Below are 24,799 nucleotides of genomic sequence, written 5' to 3' on the forward strand. Positions count from 1 at the left end.
TGATTAATGTTTGGTCCTACTTCTAGTTCACACTTCTAGTTCACAACTTTCTTTACTGTCAAAAAAAGAAAAGCTTCTAAGAAGAAAAGACCTCAAAAACACAAATTTGAATAATTTATTGTGACAATGTTCAATATCTTATAGAGCTGGCAACACATTTTATTAAAATTTCAGGAAGATTTCTTCATTAAGTCTTTCACAAGGTGGATAAAAGTTAAATATTGGCAGCCATTTTATTTTGGATTCATCTAGATGTTATTTATAGATCTAAATCTATATATTCATGTTTGCATTATGACAGTTAAGTTGTTAAAGTATTGTTAATAACTTGTAGGTCATGGGTTCGATCCCCATACTGGCATTTTTTTTAAACCTTCTTTTAATGACAAATAAAAAATAGTAATATTTAGTTTGTTATAGTATAAGAAAGTACAGTATATAATAACTGCTTATCAGTCCTATATTACTTGTAACAATTATAATTCATAAATGCAACTAGTTTTAGGTTTAAAACTATAAAAGGTGGTGTTGGGGAAGCATACCTGACTTGACATTTCTTCCACTACATCTGTTGACAGGAATATAGGGTTTGCTGATAGGTTCCCACAGTATGATATGGCTGGTGTTTTATGCACAGAGTTTCTGAAGAGCTAACGCATCTACAAGGTAAACAAAACCTGGGATGTTTATGCAAAGTTATCTGCCCCTGTTGATGTTTGAAATACAGGAGTTTCTCATATTTTCAGCACTTGAAATGGGGATTAGTAGTAAATTTTGTTCTGGTGAATTTATGTTTAGTGTGCTAAATGTTAACATATGTAATTTTGGTGTCCTTCAAATACAAAACAATAATTCGTAAAGATAGCACTTAAAAATAAATTGTTATTTTTGATGCAAGTGTAGGCCTATATTTTAAAATAATAATTTGAAGCTGATGAGCATCAAAAACATGACACTAAAAAAAATATCTTTGTTTTGTTCATTCCATTTAAAAGAGCACGGTCGTTAACTTTAATTTTGAGCTCCTCTTTAAGTGACATGGATCAATAGAACTATAGAAATAAGAATAAAGCTGGCAGTCGAGTCCGAAGATTAATGAACAATGCAGTATTTCCCGTGGCCACGCAGTCCCAGCTGCGACATACAAATTTCACCACATCCAGCGCAGGTATAACCATTGTCCTCTGGTGGTCGATTTAGATTTTCTATTCGCCGTTTTCGTCTGTCCTTGGCGGTGGATTTTCTTTTGGTCTCAAATGTGTAGGCTATCCCGCGGCCTTTGTGAGTGACCTCCAGCTGCTCTCTCTGTCTAATAAACCAGTTAGCACCTAAGCTGGTCTTTAAAGCGTTTCCATGGGGCACCTCTGTTACGTCGACCACCTTTCAGCTCACCAAAAAAAGACTGCTTTTGGTTTTCGTTCGTTCGAATATCCCCATATGGGATACGTGCCTTGCCCAGAGTTAATGTCGGACTATAAGAAGTCTATACTGTCCATACCGGCGTTCGCAAGGACATCGCTGTTTGTAGTGCGGTCCTGCCACCGTATGTCCATGATTGGGCGTAAAGATCTTTGGTGAAAGCGTTCAGGCAGTCTTAGTTGCTTTCTGTATACTACCCATGTCTCAGAGCCATAGAGAAGGGTTGAGAGAACCACCGCTTGGTAGACAGTGAGTTTTGTACAAGAATGTTGTATATTTTGAGAGAAAAAAATGTTTTAAAATTTAGCTACATCCAGCAATTACCAGCATTAGCGCTGTGTACGTAGATCCATACATTTTGAAAACGTTTAGCAGTCGGGCCTTTTGTTTTGTGTGTACGAAATGACATTTATCCAAGATAAAAACGTTACTATGGATGAGATCTACAGTTACCTCTAACGTGAATTCTCATTTAGGGTCAGCGCGACCTAACTCACGAGGAAAATGAAATGTTCCATGGAGTGAGCGTCAGAACAAGGACAAACTGGCCCCTCCTACTTATCTCGGGCATGATTAGAAGATGGCAGACAATGACAAGAGCTTTTCTTTAGACGTCACGCCATAAACTTGTAAGATTCACACAGATGCGCCACTCTTACCTGCGATATATGATGGCAAGATATGCAACTCCACAAGAATTCCATCTGAGGACACAAGACAAAGTGTTCCACGATGTGATGAGTCATAGTTGTTCTGTGTCTTTTTCGTTCTGCCACCGCCAAAGAAGTACTGGCTATAGTGGATCTTGTCAAAGTTAGTTTCCTTGTAAATCTACTTTAATTAAAATAGAGAAAAATCACACCGAAAGCCTTATCTTATCATATAGATTACAGACGTTACTTCCATTAAAAAAAAATGATATTACGTCCTACTCATATATCAATCTAGTCATGCTTGTTTATCTGTGACTTAAAACTCTGCTAAATCGTTGGCTTTCCTGCTGTTGTTTTTTCAGGCAACCCATTTCAATCTCTAATGGCTCTAGAGTCTAGAAGGAGCACGAATTTGTTCTAGCGTATGGAATAACAAATTAGTTTCTATCTTTTTGTCTTTCTGAGAATGTTATTAGGTTTGTTTTTCTATTTGTAAATTATGGTTCAGTGTTTTATGTATTATTGCCTAAGCGTATTCACGTAGCCTCTTAAATGTTCAAGTCTCGTAGGGTTAATAAATACTAATGCACAGACGATAATCGAAAGAAAAAACAAAAACATGTAGATTTCATCCTAAGTGCTGCACTATCTGATCAGTAATTCACCATGAATGCTAACACTAAGTGCTGCACTATCTGATCAGTAATTCACCATGAATGCTAACACTAAGTGCTGCACTAATCTGAACAGGAATACACCATGAATGCTAACACTAAGTGCTGCACTAATCTGAACAGTAATTCACCATGAATGCTAACACTAAGTGCTGCACTATCTGATCAGTAATTCACCATGAATGCTAAGACTAAGTGCTGCACTATCTGATCAGTAATTCACCATGAATGCTAAGACTAAGTGCTGCACTATCTGATCAGTAATTCACCATGAATGCTAACACTAAGTGCTGCACTAATCTGAACAGGAATACACCATAACAAACGCGTCACAGAGAACTTCGCAACATCCGGGGTTTGGCGAGGAAAGATTCTTGTAAATAAATAAAACATCAGCCTTTTTAAAAAATACTAATCTATACAAGTAATTAACTTCAAGACAACATGAACAAATTACGAAGTACTCTAATCGGTCTGTCTAGCAGTAAGAAGTCTTTGTATTTTAATGGTTAAGCTAAGTCTCTTTGTAGTTTTGTAGCTCACTTTTTTTTTTTTTTCGATACAGCCTTGTCAAGTTGTTATATTTGTTACTAGACTCATTATTCTATAGATCTACTAAACATAGATTCGGATATAAATCAGGTAGCCTATTTCTTAAATCCTCTTTAATGAAACAAAACGATGGAGTTTTTCGGTTTTACTAGCAGTTCATCTAATATGGAGCCAAACTACGCTTTTCCCGAAACAATATTGAAGGGATACAACACAGACATAATCAACATGGTCCCGGTCCTGGACACAACTGTGGTAGACACAGACGGAGGCATCATCCAGCTGACAGCCTTGTCTCAGCTTTTCAGTGTTTCTAACATAAGATCACTTGGGGCGGAATTCAGTCTCATGGTGAAGAAAATGCTTGATGAACTGGTGAGTCTCTCCGAGAAACCTTTCCTACGGCATGTCGTGGTGGGCCTCGTGACGGCTGCTATAGTCTATGGCACGTTGAAAGTAAATGCTTCTTGGAATGAAGAAATTGGCCTTGATACGGTAAGAATTTAAGTTATAGGCCATACATTTACTGTAGTCAGTAGTGCATAAATGGGCACCAAAGAAAAAAAATTCCAATACTTAAATGCGGCATTAAATATAGTGGCGCGCCCCCAACGTGCTGGAAAAGGGGAGTGAAGTCGAAGTTGATATTGAATAAAAATATGTTTTTCATCAGAGTATTTATTTATTGAATTAAGTACCCTTTCGTCCTTTTTTCGCACATTTCCACACGTCTTTGCCGTGGAGACTCTTTAGAGTCTTTCTTACGTCAGTCTCAGGAGTGTTGGCGTCTTTTTGCGTGGGCAAACCAGAACTGCTAGAAGACGTTTTGTTGAACACAAGGATGAACAAGCTCATTCGAAACGTATCTACTACCTTGAATGTCTCTCACACTTCTCCGTCCACCCATCCCATCACCTCTTTTGGAAACTTTATAAACCTGCTCTTCTCTTACTTGGAGAAATCGTGTGAGTAAATAAAGATTAGAATCCAGGGAAATGCTTTTATCCCTCTAGGAGAGCTTACATCTCTCCCCCAGACCCACTAGCCGGCGAACTTAATTTTTTTTATAGTGGGGGAGGGCGTCACCAGTAAAGGTTTGAGAAACACTGGATTGGGGGCAGTTCACTATTTTCTGTAGTCCGAGTGTATGAGGTTATATGTCTTTAAATATTCTTTTAACCCGATCCTAAACAGAAGAAGCTAATCTCGTGTCCTGTCTTCCTCCCTCAATCGTACCATTTATTGACATTTCGTTTCGGGGGCTTAAATTATTTGACAGAATAGCGTAACTTGATGATCTAATATTTTAATTCATTCATTCATTTACCGCCCCAAGAGCTTAAACTGTGCCACGACGGGAATCAATCCAGATTTGACGACACGAGCCACATCACACCACAGAGCACAAGCCATGCCTCCGCCGAAAGCCAGGAAAACTGCTAACATGCAAGTTGTTCTCAAAAGAAAACCACAAAAGGAAAGAACTGAGGTCATCGGTGATATGAAACTGCCAGAATACCTTCCCACAGACACTGAACTTAGGGCCCGCTCAGCAGAGGCTGCTATTGGTAACGACGCCAATGGCGTTGCCATGGAAGCTATCATCAGTTCCACAGAACAATTTCAGAGGTGAAGTCTTTCTCATCTTATTTTCAAGACTGGAAATCTCTCTCCTCTCTCCCCCCCCCTCTCTCTCTCTCTCTCTCTCACACACAGTCTCTGTCTGTCTCTCTTTCAAAGGAAGACAAAAGGAAGGACAAAGTTTTATAAAGAAAGATAAAAAAAAGACAAAAGTAAACTTTAACAACTAAGCTAACATTGGATGAAACATATCAGTAGGCTTATATCAGTAGGCTTATATCAGTAGGCTTATATCAGTAGGCTTATATCAGTAGGCTTATATCAGTAGGCTATAGCGTAGGCTGTCAAAGTGCTTTATTAAACATTAAAAAAAAAAGCAAAATATAAAAATGCTTTAAAAAAAAGCGTATTTATATGGCTCCTTTTGTCTCGAAAGGCATTGGATGCGCCCAAATGAGTCACTGGTTTTGGCTTAATCTTGAGACGGGGGCAGAATCTGGTGTGGCTAATCAAGCCAATTCTAGAACGGCAGACTTTGCCACAATTCGTACATGTGTATGCCTCTGATTCAGGTCTAGCGGACAGGGCAGCTTTCTTTTTTTCCCTCTTGATTAAGGCCGCTTCAATTCTTTTGTTCTCAGCAAGGGTTGTCCCAGCACGCACAGTCTGTCTCCATGCACTCCGGTCTTTGGCTATGTTTTCCCACATACTTTCGCTGATGCCTGTGGCTCGCATGTCTCGCTTGCAGACATCTCTATATGTTAGTCTTGGGCGGCCCTTGGTTCTGACTCCCTCCACAAGCTCAGCATATAAGATATCTTTCGGGATTCTACCATCTGGCATGCGGGTGACATGTCCGAGCCAGCGTAATCTTCTTTGCTGTTCATATTGGCCAATCTCAAAACTTCCTGATTGGAGACATGGTCCCTCCAAGAGATGCCCATTATGCGTCTCAGGCAGCGCAAGTGGAAACTATTCAATCTGTGCTCTTGGTACATGTATGTTGACCAGCTTTCACTGCCATAAAGGAGAGTGCTCACAACACAGGCGTTGTAGACTAGGATTTTGGTCGCTGTGGTCAATTTACCATTTTCCCAGACGCGCTTGGAGAGTTTTGCCAATGCTGTGGTAGCTTTTCCTATCCTTTTTGTCAGCTCGATGTCTAAGTCTAGGTTACTGGCAATTGTTGAACCCAAGTAGGTAAATTCCTGCACCACTGAAAGGGTGTGGTTTCCAATTTGTATTATAGGTATTTCTGCGACGTCTTGTGCCAGGATTTCGGTCTTGGAGAGACTTATAGTAAGGCTAAACTCTTGACAAGCAGCTGCTAAGGCGTTCACTAGCTTCTGTAGACCTCCTTGTGAGTGAGATACGAGTGCCCCGTTATCGGCAAAGAGCAGCTCCCTTATCAAGATACGACGCCTTTTAGTTTTGGCTTTAAGACGTGCCAGGTTAAAGAGCCTTCCATCGGATCTGCTATGGATATATATTCCGTCTTCCAGGGATTTAAAAGCACTGGTAAGTACGACTGAGAAGAAGATGCCAAATAGTGTAGGGGCCAGTACACATCCTTGTTTTACACCGCTCTTAATGGAGAATGGCCTGGAGGAAGAACTTTCAAACTGAACAGTGCCCTGCATATTTTCGTGAAAAGCTGACACTAGTTTTCTTAACTTATTTGGGCAGCCGATTCTCTCTAGTACAGCAAACAGACCGCGTCTGCTAACAAGGTCAAATCAATAAATGCTATGAAGAGGGGCTGCTTTTGTTCTCTGCTCTTCTCCTGTAGCTGCCGCAGAGAGAAAATCATATCTGTTCTACAGTTATAGGTCTACCTGCCCTAAAGCCACACTGCGACTGCAAGTAAGCTAACATTTGATGAAACATATCAGTAGGCTATATCGTAGGCTGTAAAAGTGCTATATTAAACTTTAAAAAAAAAGCAAAATATAAAACTACTTAAAAAAAAAGGGGTATGTAAGGGAGAGAAAACACTCTTTACAACTATATCTCTCATTAATGTAGAAGCTATTTCCCTTTATCGAGATCAAACAAAATAATCAATTCCCAAGTAATTAATTGATTATTTTTTTTGTTAGGTAAAATAAATAATTGTTTAAAGTTTCAACTTGATCCAAGTATGGGTGTGGAAGAAATAACGTGTTCAAACTTTTTACCAGACAGACAGAATTCATCTAAGTTTTGTAAAAATTATTGAAACGAGCATCTAATCTTGAAGGAGGTTGTCCGGCTCGGGTTATTAGTGATTTTTTTAAAATGTTAAAACCACGTGGTTTAAAGGACATAATTCGACTAAGGCAGAATATCCCTATGAAATAGCAGGATATTTTCGCACTTTAAGCCTAAGCCTTCGAGACAGAGAACACAATACCAAAAAGAGAAGTGTCGCTCTTCAAATGATGTTTAATTAATTGTTTTTAAATAACAATGTTTTGCAGACAGCTTGGAGAAGCTCTCGGAAAGCTGGACGAAGTAAGGCTAAAGTTGATTGAGTTAGAGAACGACAAGAATCTTCTCTTAGCTGAGATTGACTTGAGGAAGAAGATCATTTATCGCTTACAGAATGAGAACACTTCAGAAAGAGACAAAAGACAGCAGGCAGAGTTGAAGATGGAAGTAGGCCTTTATTATACTGCAGTGCTAGTTAGCTTTTTTTAAAAACTTAGACTTAGATCCTCCTTCGCCGTTCGGTGCATTGGGCAGTAAGCTGTCTCCAAAGAGATCTGTCCCTGACAACGTCTGCAGCCTCATCTCAGCCTGTGTCCACTGCTCTGTGGTCCTCCATGAAGGTGTGGCGCCAAGTTATACGAGGACATCCCTGTTAGCTCTTAATTGGCCTTCATACAAAGCAATCTCTAACACACTCCTTAAAGCATATAATAATAATAATAATAATAATAATAATAAGAGACACTCCCGTCCACATATATTGCAGGTCAAGGTGGCTTTCACTTTAGTGGTAGAGGAGCTAGCCATTTTCCGTGTGGCACGCTCTTCTTCAAGAGCTGAGACCCATGTTTTCTCGCTGTCTATAGATTTCTTGGTCACCGTCTCTTTCCAACTAGTGCGGTCTAAGGCTATGTCTTCCCAATGGAGGATGCAGGATCTCATTAGTACACTCTCTTTCTTTCCATGTTATTTTCAAGATCCTTCGAAGGCAGCGCAAGTGAAATGAGTTTAGTTTTCTCTCTTGTTTTGTGTAGGTAGTCCACGACTCACTGCCGTACAGTAGCGTGCTAAGAACGCATGCCTTGTAGACCTCCAGTATGGTTGCTTGTGTGAGATTCAGGTTTTCCCAAACTCTTGGTCGGAGTCTAGCGAAGGTTGATGCGCTGTCCCTACGCTGAACTATAACTTACACATTTAAAACCTAGCATAATAAAAATATCAGAAAGACACTTATATAGTGATTCATTTCTTATTCTATATGCTAAGACAAATTCGTATAAGAACTCTTTCTTTCCCATTGTCATTATTAAAGACAGGATAAGCAACCTTATAAACATGCCCGTTAAGGCCCAGTACTGTTTTGATTAGGGTTATCCCTATCCCTCATTAGCCTAATTTTAGCCTTAAACAGCCCAATGTGGGCTCAAAATGGGCGCTGTTATCCTTTGCACGTTGGCTTTATTAGAGCCCATTTAGGGGTCAATCGAGACCAATCGTTATAGATTGATCCGAGACTGAGTGTCGGAGAGTGTACCAGACAAACAGTTGATATAAGCTTTGTAAACATTCACTGATGCCCCAAGTATCCTACTCCAAGTGGCGCCTGTAGCGAGCGTAATGGGAGTAATGTTACTAGATTCTAGATGAATATACATTTAACAAACTGTGCAAACTTTTGTGGATTCTCCTTGGTCAAAGTCTAATGAAACATGTTTCTAATGTCAACAGATGATGGAGATAGAGAACAATCAATTACGTCAACTCAGAAAGGAATTACTTTTAAAAACAAGTCAAGTCGAAAGACTGGAGAAGTTTTTAAGAGAAAAGGAAGAACAGCAAGAGAGACTGTTTGACGAGGTAATCTCTTCTCATTGTTGCAGACATAGAGGTAATCTCTTCTCATTGTTGCACTCAGAAAGGTAATCTCTTTTCATTGTTGCACTCAGAGAGGTAATCTCTTTTCATTGTTTCACTCAGAAAGGTAATCTCTTTTCATTGTTGCACTCAGAGAGGTAATCTCTTCTCATTCTTGCACTAAGGTAATCTCTTCTCATTGTTGCAGACATAGAGGTAATCTCTTCTCATTGTTGCACTCAGAGAGGGAATCTCTTTTCATTGTTTCACTCAGAGAGGTAATCTCTTTTCATTGTTTCACTCAGAGAGGTAATCTCTTCTCATTGTTGCACTAAGGTAATCTCTTCTCATTCTTGCACTAAGAGAGGTAATCTCTTCTCATTCTTGCACTAAGGTAATCTCTTCTCATTCTTGCACTAAGAGAGGTAATCTCTTCTCATTCTTGCACTAAGGGAGGTAATCTCTTCTCATTCTTGCACTAAGAGAGGTAATCTCTTCTCATTCTTGCACTAAGGGAGGTAATCTCTTCTCATTCTTGCACTAAGGTAATCTCTTCTCATTGTTGCAGACATAGAGGTAATCTCTTCTCATTGTTGCAGACATAGAGGTAATCTCTTCTCATTGTTGCACTCAGAAAGGTAATCTCTTCTCATTGTTGCACTCAGAGAGGTAATCTCTTTTCATTGTTTCACTCAGAGAGGTAATCTCTTCTCATTGTTGCACTAAGGTAATCTCTTCTCATTCTTGCACTAAGAGAGGTAATCTCTTCTCATTCTTGCACTAAGGTAATCTCTTCTCATTCTTGCACTAAGAGAGGTAATCTCTTCTCATTCTTGCACTAAGAGAGGTAATCTCTTCTCATTCTTGCACTAAGTGAGGTAATCTCTTCTCATTCTTGCACTAAGGGAGGTAATCTCTTCTCATTCTTGCACTAAGAGAGGTAATCTCTTCTCATTCTTGCACTAAGGGAGGTAATCTCTTCTCATTCTTGCACTAAGAGAGGTAATCTCTTCTCATTGTTGCACTCAGAGATGTAATATCTCTTCTCATTGTTGCACTTAATCTCGTCTCATTATTGCACTCAAGTAATCTCTTCTCATTGTTGCAGCTGAAGTTGCAGAAGGTTTCCTCAAAGCCCACCCCCAACACAGAAAGAGCGTCTTTGGGAGGTCTGTAATCTCCTCCCGTGAAGCGTTTTCCCGTGTCCCTTCAGGAATTCTTTCACCTTTTTTTTTCTTTTAGTAAGATTAAAGAATTTCAAAAAAAAAAAAAAAGGTTCATGTAAAAAACACAAAAGGTGGGGCGAGCCAATGTTTAAGTGTGATTGTTGTCAGATATTAAGGAAGACGTCTTGCACAGACTTTTTTTTTATTTATGCCACGCAAATGTCGTCACCATAACGAGGTATAGGGCATATAGGAAGTGCCGTAGCACAGAGACAGCAGTGGTCAGGGTACTAAACGACTTACTTCACAATTCCGACATAGGCCACATATCAATTCTTTCCATGCTGGACTTGTCCGCAGCATTTGATACGCTAGACTATGAAATTATGATGGCCAGAGACAGCAGTGGTCAGGGTACTAAACGACTTACTTCACAATTCCGACATAGGCCACATATCAATTCTTTCCATGCTGGACTTGTCCGCAGCATTTGATACGCTAGACTATGAAATTATGATGGCCAGATTCTCTGCCACTTTTAGTTTAACAGGAATCGTCCTAAAGTGGCTTGGATCCTACCTGACTGAACACACCCAAAATATCGTTTTCAACGGAAAAGAATCAACAAGCTTACTCTTGAAGTACGGAGTACCCCAAGGATCAGTTCTAGGCCCAGTACTGTTCACTATGTATACATATCCACTCAGCGGTGTCATACGGCCAACCGGCATCTTATACCATTTCTTTGCCGATGACTCACAGTTATAAGATTCCTCAGTACCCTCAGAGGTGTCGCATCTGGCAGAGAAAATCAGTGGTACCGTTGCAAGGGTGAGCGATTAGATGGTTGAGAATAAGCTCAAGATGAACGAAGAAAAGACAGAAATAATTAAGATTGGCACTCGGAACAACGTCTCAAAAGTTGAAAACACAGATTCTCTTTTTATCACGAACTGCCAGGTTCCTTATGTCCATGTAGTGCGGAATGTAGGAGTTTTCTTCGACCCACACATAAGTCAGCTCTGCAAGGGTCTTTATCTGCAGCTGCACAGGTTAGGCCAGATCCGACCATATTTAACAACGGAGTCAACAAAAACGCTAGCTGTGGCATTCATATTCTCCCGCCTTGACTACTGCAACGCCGTGCTAGCAGGTATACCCGATGACAAAAAAGCCAAGTTGCAATGTATTCAGAACAACGCCGCACGAATAGTCCTTAGAAAAACAAAACGCGATTCTGCTACCACGCTCTTGCGCACGCTCCATTGGCTTCCCGTGAAAGCGAGAATCGATTACAAGGTCGCCACACTTTGTCATCAGTGTATATATAACAATGAGATGCCCTTGTACCTTAGAGAACTGATTACTCGTATGTCCCACAGAGAGCCCTGCGCTCAATGGACTCAACGCTTTTAGTGGTGCCACGTTTCTCTCTCAAAAACTACGGTCTTCGGGCTTTTTCAGTGCATGGACAAAAAGTATGGAACTCACTCCCCATTGATCTCAGACAGACAATATGCTACACCACTTTTAAGAAGAACATTAAGACTTATCTGTTTAAAAACTTTTTTTTAGATTAGCTGTCGTGTTTGTAATGTTATTACAGCGCCTTGAGCCTACATTTTGTTTGTTAACAGCGCTTTATAAATAAAATTATTTTTAACTGTCGAAAGAATTTGAACTACTCTGACAAAGAAAGTCGAGAAAAACCACATTATCGGAGACGTTTTTTTTAAAAAAAAAGTTTTGAGTCGCTATTGTTGAAGACGCCTCTAACGAGAATGGTATAGACTATATTTACAATTTCCTTAGAAGATGTTAAAATATTTTATTTTTTTTAAACATTGGTAATAATGCCATTTTACTTAATATTTTACTTAATATTCAAACTTAGATTGATAATAACTACAATGAAACTGCAACTTTTTACAACACTGATATAAACTAACATAAATATAGACTGTTTGATGACATGTCGTTACCCATTGTGTGAATCAATATTTAAGCCATATAATTTTAATCTTGAAAATCTGGATCTTCATCTAAATCACCGAATGCCATTAAAAAAATGTTTTTATTTGAACATTTTAATATGAAATAAAGAAGGAAATAAATTCAGTGATTTTTTATAAATATATGATTCATTATCAAGCTGTCGACAAGTTACATTCAAGAATGTACCCTTGTATGACAACCCACCCACTGTCTGAAATGTACCCTTGTATGACATCCCACCCACTGTCTGAAATGTACCCTTGTATGACATCCCACCCACTGTCTGAAATGTACCCTTGTATGACATCCCACCCACTGTCTGAAATGTACCCTTGTATGACATCCCACCCACTGTCTGAAATGTACCCTTGTATGACAACCCACCCACTGTCTAAATGTACCCTTGTATGACATCCCACCCACTGTCTGAAATCTTATATTTGCTACTAATATGTGTTTTTTTTTCTAGAATGTTGTTCTACCAAGAAGTGTTGCCACAGTCCGAGCTAAAGAGTTTGGTGAATTACAGAACCGTGTAGAGAGACTAGAGTCGGAACTGACTTTAGCAGCAATTAACACTAACTCCAGGTAGGACATTAATCTAATTAAAATTGCACAATTTATTAAAAAAACTGCCCGTTTATATCAAAATAAACAAATAACTGAAATTCATATATTTCGATGTCCGTAGTAGAGACAGAATTAGACAAGTAACGTAGAGTTATAGAGAGCTCTTCTATGTTTGACATGGGATCCAGGTTTCGCAACTGTTTCAATATTTTTTTTTTTAGTCTTGTGCAAAGTCCCACCTATTGGAGGCCTTAAGCGGCTGCCTAGTTTGCTTATGTCTAAGGCCGGCCCTGCTTAGTCAAAGACCCTATCTCGGATTAAGCTAAAATTTTGCGCAATTTTTTCTTCCACATGAAAACACAAGAATCAATAAAAAAAATCAACCAATTAGATAATTAACTATTGGTTATTAATTATTTTGTTTGATATCTTGAACAAGGAAAAGAAATTGTAATTGACTGAAGTGGTGGTATAAGTTGAATTATTCCTCTTGAGGAATCTTGAGCCCCGAGTGAACATTTTTTATGCATCTAAAAAAAAACAAGATCTTGTAAATATTCACAAGATACCTCCTTCTTCACTTCCCTTTCACAACTGGTCCACACAAGTGATAGGATAATAGCGCAACGCGATAGCTAAAAGGAAATAAAAAACAATTGTTAAAATATTTCTATCGCACAGATTTCTATGTCTAGGTCAATCCTACATATGACTGATCAAAACTAATTGATAGAATTGTACTTAATATAAGTTTTTTTAAAAAGTATTTTCATGTTTTTCTTGTTTTATTAAATCAGACATGTCAAACTCGTGAGTTTCCGCGAGTTACGGCTATGGTAAGGTCCTGCAAAACGGTAGGCCTGAGGTTCCGCGTATTCATAAAACCGCCACTGCCTCCACGTACATAAATTGAGTGCTATGACTCTTCATCCCCACATTCGTCTCGCTCTCTCTGACTTTTATTTCATCTTCCTTTCTCTACGTCACCCACTTAGTCCTATTAACTGACACACTAGTCAACTTTTCTATCTTCTCTATTTTTCTTTCTTTCTCTCCGAGCATAAAAAAAAGACACGCCCCCTTCCACTAAAATAAGTGCGAAGGTGTTTGTGATTTCATTAGATATAAATATCCACTTTTCTTCACAGGAGTCAAATTCCTCCTGGCGACGGTCCAAGTGTAGAAACGTTAAGAAATAAAAATGTGTGCTCTCATGCCACTAGCACGAGCACAGTGTGTAAGGCTGAACCGGAGATAACGAGCAGCATATCGCGAAATACGTTTAGCAAGGCCAACAAATACACTTTATCCTTCGATAACAGACACACACAAATTGAACGAAATAACGAAGAACTTGAAAAAACACACCCAAAAGTCCAGTCTGCAGAAGCGCCCACGGAACTGTGTCCCATTAGTGAAGTTAGTCATTCTAATAGGAGCCAAAACAGCAAAGGGGTCATTGCTCAGCTGAGAGCTTTTATAACGGGCGCCAACGGAAGCGGCAGTGAGTCCGAAGTTGAAACCACGCGCGTGGAAGAGGAGTTGTACCAGCCTTCCGATGGACAGAGCAGCGTCTTCATGTCAGCATCGTGCGGATCGGATTCATCTGAAACCGAAGTGACAGTTGTGTCAAATAAAGCCACGTACCGGAAGTCCCAACAGAGAACAAACCCGAACAAGAGATTTACCAAACACAAGCGTAAGACTGCGAGTGAGAAAGATGTTAACGTCTCTAAATGTCAACATGGAAGCCAGGATACTTTGAACGACCAGAATGGATCACTTTCCAATGCAGTGGCCAGTTGCTGCAGTGAGACTAACTCTCAGTCCACATCTTGTTCCCGCTCCAATTCACTCCTAAGCAACGGGTCATCGAAGAAAGAGAACAAAGACAACCCGGAGGCTGCTAACACTTGTAGCTCTGAAGAGCCTGGAACGGAAAGTGAAGATTCTTGGATAGTTATAATGCCTACTGTGGGATAATATTTATGTGTATTTATTTTTATTTACAAAAAAAAAAAAAAAAAAATGGCTACTTTAAATTACAAATTAAAAACTTTATCAATAGGTTTCTTTGCATGCACTTTGATATTTGTTTTTAGGCTTACTATTCGGTTGTTCGTAGTTCTATGAAAACAGCAATACTCATGAATTATAAAAATTTAGATGGTTTACAATTGTGTTTGTGTTTTATTTTAAATCGTATTACTACTCAGCGTAGTAACATGTACCTTCTTATAAATTTAATACGTTAGTTAAATTATAATATATAGCAGATAATCAAGATGTAGGATTAATTTAAGTGATTCTGTTGATTAAGTCGATATTTTCAAATAATTCCTTCCACTATTTAGGTCTTTTGTTCAAGTAGGCATAATCTTGGCGTCATCTAGATCAGGGGCCGGCAACCTTTTGAGTCGGGAGAGCCAAAAATTAGAATTTAAAAAATTTAAAAGTTTTTAAAGAGCCACAACATTTTTTTCTTACCAACAATAAATAGTACTCACACACAATATTTAATGAAAAAAAAGAACATATTTATTCATATATAATTAGTGTTTTTCACAACAAATTAGATAATATACAGATGGCATTATTAGATAATTATTTTTTATTTCGGTAGTAACTAATGCAATTAAACTTTTACTTACACCACTAACTTGTACTTCACTAACAAAAAATTGAGCAAACACATTCAGTGAGAGCAATGAATTCTCATGGTTTTAGAAATTTTTGGATACATTTGGTTCATAACTTGTTTTTAGTTTCAAACACGACTCTAAATTTTCATTTGTTAGTTGTCATCTAACTTTTCATTTAATTATACTCATGCAAGAGAACACTTGCTTGCACGAATATGTCGATCCAAAGATAGTCAGTACTCCAAATGTCAACTTCTTCAACCTACTGTAGCATTTTGGAAGATTATTCCATGCGTCGAATCAACTCGCGGCATTTCTTTTAAAACTGTCCACTTGTGTTGCATAACTTACATACAATTCTCGATTTCCAACTGACCAACTCTTCCAACTTGATTTTCAACTCTGAAAATTTCCCACCCCACAAAACTTTACTTTTAAATCGATTAATGGCATTTCTAGAGCTTCAGTATCAATTCCAAACGCATCAATGTGGATTGTGTAACTATTTTTGTTGAGAGGATTTACTCTGAATGCTAGAATGGTTTTGTTGTTTTGAATTGCTCAAATCTATCAAGAAATTCATCTTTGATTTTTTTTATAACCGTGCTGAAGTAATTCGTGTCAAACGTTGCACTGATTTTTCCGCGATACTGCTATAGACATTGAACATGAAGTAACTTACCGCTCTGAATATCTTTTACAAAAAGAATTTTTCTTCAAAACAAACAAATTCTTCTAGCAAAACATAGGATGGGTTTCCCTTTCCTTGCAGTTTTAGATTCAGCTCATTTAATTTCTCTGTTATATTAACCATAAAGTAATTTTTTGGCAAATATTTGTCGTTCTCTAATTCAGGGTGATTAATGCCTTTTTCATTTAGGAATGTATTTATTTCATTCAAGCACAAAGCAAAACGTTTCAGCCATCGCACTTTATTGGGAAGAAGGAGCTCGGAATACTGAGTCTCCATTTAAGTCTTTTAAACTGACAATGGTGAAGTGCTTTTGACAAGATGATGTTAACAATATTGATTACTAAATTTATGGCCTCAACTCATTCGACCAGACTGGTGTATTATTTAGTGAAACGTAAGAACTTCTTGGTTTATTTTGCTCTAAAGAATCGTAGTTGACCCTTTATTTGTTCCTGATATACTTCTGGCTCCTTCAGTTTGCATTTAAACGATTTTTATTTCAATTGATCTTAATGTCTTCATGGTATTGCATTCCTTATATCCTCACCTCTAGTTTGTCACGAAGTATCAAACCCGAGAAGTTCTTCCTTACATTTGGACCTTGGGAAGACATATGCCTGACAAAAAGGGCAATTTGTGCTGAGTCTTTTATGTTGCAAAACTTATTTGTTTCAAGTGATAGGGCAGAAGAAAGTTAAATATCTTCCACCTGCAAATATGTTACATTTGAAGACATTTTAGCCAATCTATCTTGTTTTGTTTCAGCGGACAGTGGCAAATCTTTGATTTTCCCCCAAGATTTCTGGTTTGTTTTTCAAATCACGAAACAATTCTTCAGGTGCACGTAGGAAGCAGTCTTTGACATACTTATCATCTATAAATGGTTTGCCTTTTTGTACAATTTCTAGTGGTACCGCAAAGCTTGCCAGATTAGCATTACTTGTAGATGGCTTTCAATTTTGAGAAGATAATCGCTTCCAAATCATTTACTCGAAACAACAAACTATACGTCACAGCCAAATAACGTGGTGAAGATGTTAATTCGTCTTGCGTCGAAAGCGAATTAAAACCGACATAGAAACATCCGACGACGGCCGAGAGCGGTGACGACGCTTGAAATGGGGGAGGGGTGTGGCGAATACAAGTGGCTCAGAGATAGAATCGGCGCCTAATTTTCGTTTAACGATTCAGAACTATTAAAAAAAATGTTTCGATAAAATAAATAATATCAGCGTATGGAACTAAAGAGCCGCAGCTTCACACCCAAAGAGCCGCATGTGGCTCGCGATCCGCAGGTTGCCGAACCCAGTTTTAGTTAAGAAATTACAAAATTAAAAAAAAATTGTCACTAATATAATTTATATATTTTATAAATTAAATTCTTTTATCGAGTCGCCCCACCCCCTATTCTTTAATGCCAAATGCAATCATTAGCAGAAATTATTAAAAGGAGCGAGGGTTAACGTTTTCACTCTACCGCCCTCTCCCCTTTCCGGATGAAAACATGAAGTTTCAAAACACATACGGCGACAGAGTTTATGTAACTTATGTAAACTATGTTTATGTAACTTATCGTAGTTATTTTAAGAAGGACTTTGTTGTAAAAAATTTAGAATACATATGAAATTTTTCATTATAAGAGTAACAATTGAGATGAGTTCTGAACCCAAATATTCTTTTCCTAGTCATCTTTTTCCAACCTTTTCTCATACTGATATTTTTCTGTTGTATAAAAAAAAAAATTAGGGATTATAACTCCAAACTGCCAATCATACCCTAAAAATGCAAAAAAAAATAGAGTAGAATCTAATTGGTTTACTTAATTTCTCCTCCCACTTTGAATTATAGTTCTGTAACAAAACAAAGTTACAAACATGTCTATCGAACAAAAATGTATCACTTACAAATGAGCTTTTTTTTTTTTTTTAAATATTATTTTGCGAATATTTTTTTTTTCGGCGGCAATCCTCAAAGTCTTAATCATGGAACTATACTAATGTCTTAATCTAAATATGTTGGGTATCTTATCTTTTCAATGAACAAATCGGTTGTATTTGCAATGTAGTAAGGACCTGTAAATTCATATTAGAATATTTTTCAAGTAAACCATTATTCATAAGGTCCTTTTTTGAATAGGATGAATGTTGAGCTGTAGATGTCAGGAGAATGCGTTTCTGCATTGAAGAATGCAAGAAAACGCTTTTGGCGTCGGGGCTTCCCCCCAGACCCCACTCGGGGAGCTTACAGCGCTTCCCAGGACCCCTAGCTGTCAAGAGAAAGGCTTCAACTTGATTTTTTTTTCTTTTTTCGCCGAAGGTTGAGAAACACTGCTTTTTTTTTTTAAATTTAAATATATATATAAATATATATATATATATATATATATGCTTTACTCGCGTTTATGCTTAGGGTTAGAGTTTACTTTGCGTTAGGGTTAGGGTTTGATAAAAATGCCCCCCCCCTCCGCTAGTGCCCCTACCACCATAACAGCAAGAGGCGTGGTGGCTGAGTGGTAAAACGCTTGGCTTCAGAACCAGAGAATCCTGGGATCTTTGTGGCGCCTCTGAATCCACCCAGCTCTTATGGGTACCTGACAAAAGTAAAGGCGGTTGGTCGTTGTGCTGGCCACATGTCACCCTCGTTAACCGTGGGCCACAGTAACAGAGGGCCTTTATATCATCTGCCCTATAGACCGCATGGTCTGATAGGGGAACTTTACTATAAAACAGCTCGGCTGAGGATGGCGTATTCGGGAGTTGAACTCTGGTCGTTCATCCCATACTACGGGACCAGCTAGCCATCCTAAAATGTCACGTGACATTGTTGCTCCGCCATATTTGTGGATAACTGCACTTCCTGTGTTCACTCACTGTGTTGCATTAATCATAATTCATATCATCAAACTCTTTGCATAACATTGTGTTCTATATTGATTATTTGTGCTTATTCTTAGCCACTGTATATTAACATTCATATAGATCTATAATCTATGACTTAACTGTGGATTTAACATCGATATGCATGACGTCGCAATTATACCAGTTAATGTAAGTATACTATTAATACTATTAATACTATTATTTATTATAATACTAGAGTCCCTAGAGTCTAATAATAATTATTAAATTAATACTAGATTCTACTAATTCTAGATCTAGCTAGATAGACTCTAGTCTAGTAGATTCTAGATCTATTATGATCTAAGATAGTAGATCTAGATCTAAATACCTATAATAATAATATAATAATTAGATCTATAATATAATAATATAATAAATAACTACTTAGACTCAGTCAGTCAGTGACACTCAGAGTCAGACTAGTCAGTCTCAGTCAGTCTCTTAGAAGTCTTAGTAATACCGTACTAATAGTAGTTAGTCTAGTAGATCTAGTATTTGATTTGAGTTAGAGACTTAGACGACTTACTTGACTTAAGTTAGTCCTTTACTTGCCTTTAGCCTTTAACTTTAGAGTTAGACAGTCCCGGTCACTTACACTAGGTACTTTGACATCCCTACTCCACTGACCTATAAACTGCTAGACTAGCTGCTATATAGTTTTGAAACACCATTGCTAGACTTCCAAAACCATGGTGTTAGTTGATTGATTGTTGTTTTTACATTTGCTTCATGTTTTAAAAACCCTCATGCTAATCTTAAAGGAGGATTCCTAAGCTTTTTAATGATACCACATTGTCAACAAATGAAAGTCGTATTTATTTAGAAAATTTACAGTAAAGTCATAGGTAAGAATGATTTTGCATTTAATATAATTTTTAAGCAAGCTTGGAATTTTTTTATTGAATTTAGACCTAGATTTATGCTTAAAGTTTGTTATTTCATTATTTTTTAATGAAATTTTGTCCTCCAAAATTAAAAAAACTTCCCCCAACATGCTATAAATGATGCCAAATTAGGCTATTTTTCGAAATGGGTACGTGGAAAAATTATAACTACCATAACAATCTATGACTATAGTATCACAATTAATATTTTTATTATAGAGTAGTGTTAGAAAATTTTTTTTTTCTATATTTAGGTACACAAAATATAAAAGGAAATCAGCTAGTTAAGGCAAGTTTGGGTCCATCCTGACGATGTTAAATTAAATGAAGTCACTCCATGATGCAGCGACATGTGGCGCCAGACATTAGTAATTCTTGTGGATAATATGAAGTATAAATGATTTATGCATTGTTTAACAGCTTATCTTTGATCAACCTAGTGGAGAGAATGCTATCAAGGTGTTATTTTACATTATATTTATAAATATTATAAAGCTGAGGAATTTTCTACCAAACGGCATTCTAGAAAAAGGATCGAAGTCAATTTTCAAACTATTGGACTATTGGATTAGCTGTGAATGAATGTTAGCTACATGTGAGATGAAACATTCAAATTCAAAATCATATAATGGGGTAGCTGTGTTCCAAATTTCAAGCTTTTATCTATTATGGTTATAAAGTTATGATGAGATAAAGACGAAAATTCATTTTTTCGATCACAGCTTTTTGGACATTTTCTATAGTCCATTTTTCTACACATAAAACGGCATAACTTTGCTCCTATATAACATAGAAAGATAAATGTGGTATCATTGTAACCCTCTCAGCAAGCTCTACATAACTAAATAGCTTCTGTTCATATATATTTATTTTGAATTTTTTGTCAAAGTACCTACTTACACATAATAAAAAAATATAACTATAACATCTAGATCTAGTTTAGAGTTAGACTTAGACTTACCGAAGTAACTTTATTCACTTTTGACTTAGTCGTCTTAGTCTTACTCTTAGTCTAAAGTCTGAAGTTAGACTACTAACTTAGAGTGACTCAGTGACTTAGTGTTAGACTGACTTACTAAACTCACTTGGATCTAGAATCTAGTCTAAGACTTAGCCTAGCCCCATAGGCTATTAGAGTCAGACTCTTACTTAGACGACTTAGTAGTCATATATGTAGTCTTGTCTTCGACTAACTAATAATAATAACAAATCATAAATAATGTAATAAGATCTAGTAATAATTAGTCATATTAATAATTTAATGATTTAATATTGTAATAATTATAATACTATTGATAATGATAATCTAATAGAGTCTAGATCAGAACTAGATCTAGTTATTTAAAAATAAAAGTTATTTACACAATCATCACATTGACACACTACACTACTCACTACACTGATACTGAGCCTATACACAACACTGACAACATCGAGTGACAACATATATATCATATAATATATATATACTGGAATACTGTCCAGTAGAGATCTAGATCTAGTTACTAGTACTAGTATTCTATAATCTCTCTCTGTATACTATTATATAGACATAGATCTAGATCTAGTACCTACCCCTATAAGACTATACAGTACAATATATCTATCGGGACTATCTATATATATATACATTAATATATATATATTTATTTATTTATTTTGTTAATTATTTGAGTTTATTCACTCAGTAAAATTATAATATTAGTAAAAATATGCACTTTAGAGAGATTAAATATATTTAAGTAATAGAGAATCTCTTATTTATATTATGTCGTCATTGAAAAAGCCTAGAAGAGAAAGAATTATCTATTATATATATGCAATTATGCCCTTCAATTCTAACAATCACCAGACTGTATCCAGGATAGTAAAGACTTTGAATGGCTATTCTAGCCTCTAGAGCCTTTTTAAAGTAAAGAAAAGTTTTAGAAGTTTTTCACCATAGCTTATATTAAGTGTAATTGTATCAATTAGTTTGGATCTGCCATGTAATAAAATTTTTAATAGATGTAGACTAATAATAATAAGTCTTTGCAATTAGAAATATTTTTACCTTTTTTACAAAGCTTATATTTATATAAACTCGCTCTGTAAAAAGTTTGTACACATTATTATCAGACACCCAATCTCGGATCAAGCTGAGATTTTGCACAATTATTTCTTTTACCTGACATCACCAGAATCAATAAATAAAAAAAACCTAACCTATCAGTTAACTAACTATTGGTAATTAATTATTTTATTTGGTATATTGAAAACAGAAAGAAATTGTACTTGACTGATGTGGTATTAGCTGAATTAGTTCCCTTTATAGGCCACCACTCTAGATTGAGACAAACAATTTATATATAACTATACAATCTTCTAATCATAAATACTTCACTAGTAGAGTGGTTAGCATATCACCCTAAGCCGTATCTCTACTAACCAGTGCAACTCCACTATAAATATATATTAGCAGTATGCATCTGCTGAACCTGAATATTTATTCCCAGGCTTTATACTGTTTATTATGGCAGGATCAAGGCCCCCCCTCCCTCCAAGTGGTGTCACTAGGGGGGGTGATGGGGTGCGGTCCACACCGGGTGACAGACGTTAGGGGGGTGACACTTTGTGAATAACTGACAATAAAAACAAAGTAAACGACAATGGCCACATATTGGAACATGTTATTCACAATTAATAAATAAAATACTTTTATTTTTCATTTCGACTAAACATATTTTAATTGTTTATGGAAATTCTATCAAAAGGTGTAAAATCCTATATCATACTTAATAGGATCAAGGAAAACGTGAAACCTTACTTTCAGATGTTTACCAGCTGCATGTATATAGATGAACTCAGCTTTGATTTTTAAAAAATGTTTTAATCGAATCTATTGAATTTGTAGCTAGCAACGCAATATCAGGATGCCAACAAAAAGTCACTTTGTAACAAATAAAGACATTCTTCATGCATAAAATATTATTGAAATCTCATATAATTAATGTACATTTTGTAGAATTGGAAAGTAAATAAGTAGCCATTGAGATTTCTGAAGATCAGATGATATTTCATTTTTCTGTAAAAGAAGCTGTAGCCAAGATGAAAGAATTATTACAATGTATCAGTCCAATGATATACTTGAATATTGTAGGGGATTTATATTCTTGGCTAGTGCCAAAAATGGTTCTGGTGCTTCCGAATGGGGACGATTTTTTTTGTTGTCGACTATGTTCAACTAATTGTACGAAATGAAATAGAAATTTGTAACTTAATTTAATGTGTGGTTAAAATTAAGTCCAATATTGGTATATTAAAAGACATATGAAGAATTCATCTGGATTGGGAAATTTAAAAACAAGGACATCCGTCTACTAATACAATAGACAAGGAAATCTTTGCTATGATTGATGAAAAGAAGAAAAACAATGGAAGGATATATTGCACAGACTGTTTATATAAAAGCAGAATATTTGACATTTTGTGACCATATTTACAACAACTTTATTGAATAATGATGATGGAAATATTATGTAGACTACAGATAAAACCCATTGCTGAAAGAAATACTGTAATGTTAAAAAGTTTATAAATGTTTTAGCAAACGACGTAAAAGATATTTAAGTCAGAATGACTAAGCACCTTTGTATTTTGTTTGACAACACATCTAACATAGCACACACTGATTAAATTCAGAAGTTATAAGATTTTAAGGGAGACTTTAAAAAAAAGCTGATGAGATCAACTTAATATCTTAAAATGTCTCTAGGTTGAGCTTGAATTTATGTGTGGAGCTCAAAGATATAAAAATGCAGCTTCAATGTCTGGAACCATGGAGGAGTACAGGAAATTTATTATGAACCAACAGAAAAGCTATTTAATAGATGTGTATAAAATTCACTCTATGTGGTCAACATTCTTTTTCAGAAATTAGCTGTTTGCCTAGCATTATTTGATACGATTGAAATACTTTTTTCGTTCTGAAATTATTGCCCCAAGAGGCGCAGCTTATGATCTTTTATTTTACCTATCTTTACTTTGGGAGGGGGGGAGGAGGTGTACAAGAAGGCCAAAGATACACAAGAGTAGGCCTATCTTTAAACTATTGACAAAGTGGTAACTAATTAAACCTTTTCTTTAACAAAGGTATAACAGTTTAGCATAAAGTGCTACAAAAACAGTGCAACAAACCAACGAAAAAAAAAGTTTTTTTTTAAGGGGGAGGGTGACTCCCTGAGATGACCGCACCTGGTGACATCCACCCTAGTGACGCCACTGCCCGCCCCCCCCCCCCCCTTTTTTTTTTAAATTGTAATGAATCGGGCCACATTTTAGGGATCAACCTAACTTTTTTTTTAGCCTGTGAATTAGTGTTCTGTTACAATGAAATTTTATGGACCGCACTCTCTTTTTTTTTTTTTTCTCCGACATAGACTTTTGAATTGGTTTGGAAAGACATGCCTCATAATGCGCCCTCGACACATACACACACTCATATTTTAGACTCGTTAATGTAATAGCACTTTCACTTATCCTCCCCCCCCCCCCCGCGCGCGCCAAAAACAAAAAGTTATTACTTTGTATGGCTTTTCCCTTGGCTTCTCAATTCGATCAATATTATATTTTGACTGTGCCCTCCCCCCTTTTGTTTTTTTTAATTTCATTATATTATATTTTTTTGTGTGCAATGTCTGAAGGTTCTGATTGAATGCCAAATATCCTATTCTCTTTCTACATTTTTGTTCTCTAAATAAAAAGAAATATCAATTTGGTTTTATTTATTCAATTATTGTAATCGTTTAACTCACCCCTTTTCAAAATTGTGTCACTTAAGAATTTAGCGAAATGACTATGATCTAGATTTATCTTTTTAACCTTTTTAATGCTATTAGGATTGGAAATGGAGTGGAAAGGACGTAAGACACATTAAAACATAGGTAGACTTAGGGGAAAAAAAGAAAAGAAATTGCTTTAAAAATAAGAAATTCGTGATATTTAAAAAAATGCTTTATATGTAGACTGCGGTCTTCTGAAAATACC

The 24,799-nt window shown here is 36.6% G+C and overlaps 2 protein-coding genes across 6 annotated transcripts in view; both read left to right on the forward strand.

Moving 5' to 3' along the window:
• The first annotated feature begins 3,061 nt into the window (after positions 1–3,061).
• Positions 3,062–14,727, forward strand: LOC106051084 (uncharacterized). Its single transcript, XM_013206218.2, has 6 exons — positions 3,062–3,793; positions 4,635–4,927; positions 7,339–7,516; positions 8,798–8,926; positions 12,554–12,672; positions 13,803–14,727. Exons 1-6 carry the CDS (start codon positions 3,428–3,430, stop codon positions 14,635–14,637), a joined length of 1,920 nt encoding a protein of 639 aa, XP_013061672.2. The 5' UTR covers positions 3,062–3,427; the 3' UTR covers positions 14,638–14,727.
• Positions 14,728–18,835: 4,108 nt separating this feature from the next.
• LOC106051078 (tyrosine-protein phosphatase non-receptor type 4-like) overlaps positions 18,836–24,799 on the forward strand; it is a 56,121-nt gene continuing 50,157 nt past the window's right edge. For all 5 annotated transcript variants that reach the window (XM_013206210.2, XM_056036829.1, XM_056036812.1 and 2 more), the window contains exon 1: positions 18,836–19,037. The gene's annotated coding sequence lies outside the window, so the exon portion shown is untranslated. The remainder of the gene's footprint in view (positions 19,038–24,799) is intronic.

Source organism: Biomphalaria glabrata, chromosome 1, assembly GCF_947242115.1.
Source record: "Biomphalaria glabrata chromosome 1, xgBioGlab47.1, whole genome shotgun sequence".
Classification (NCBI taxonomy): Eukaryota; Metazoa; Mollusca; class Gastropoda; family Planorbidae; genus Biomphalaria; species Biomphalaria glabrata.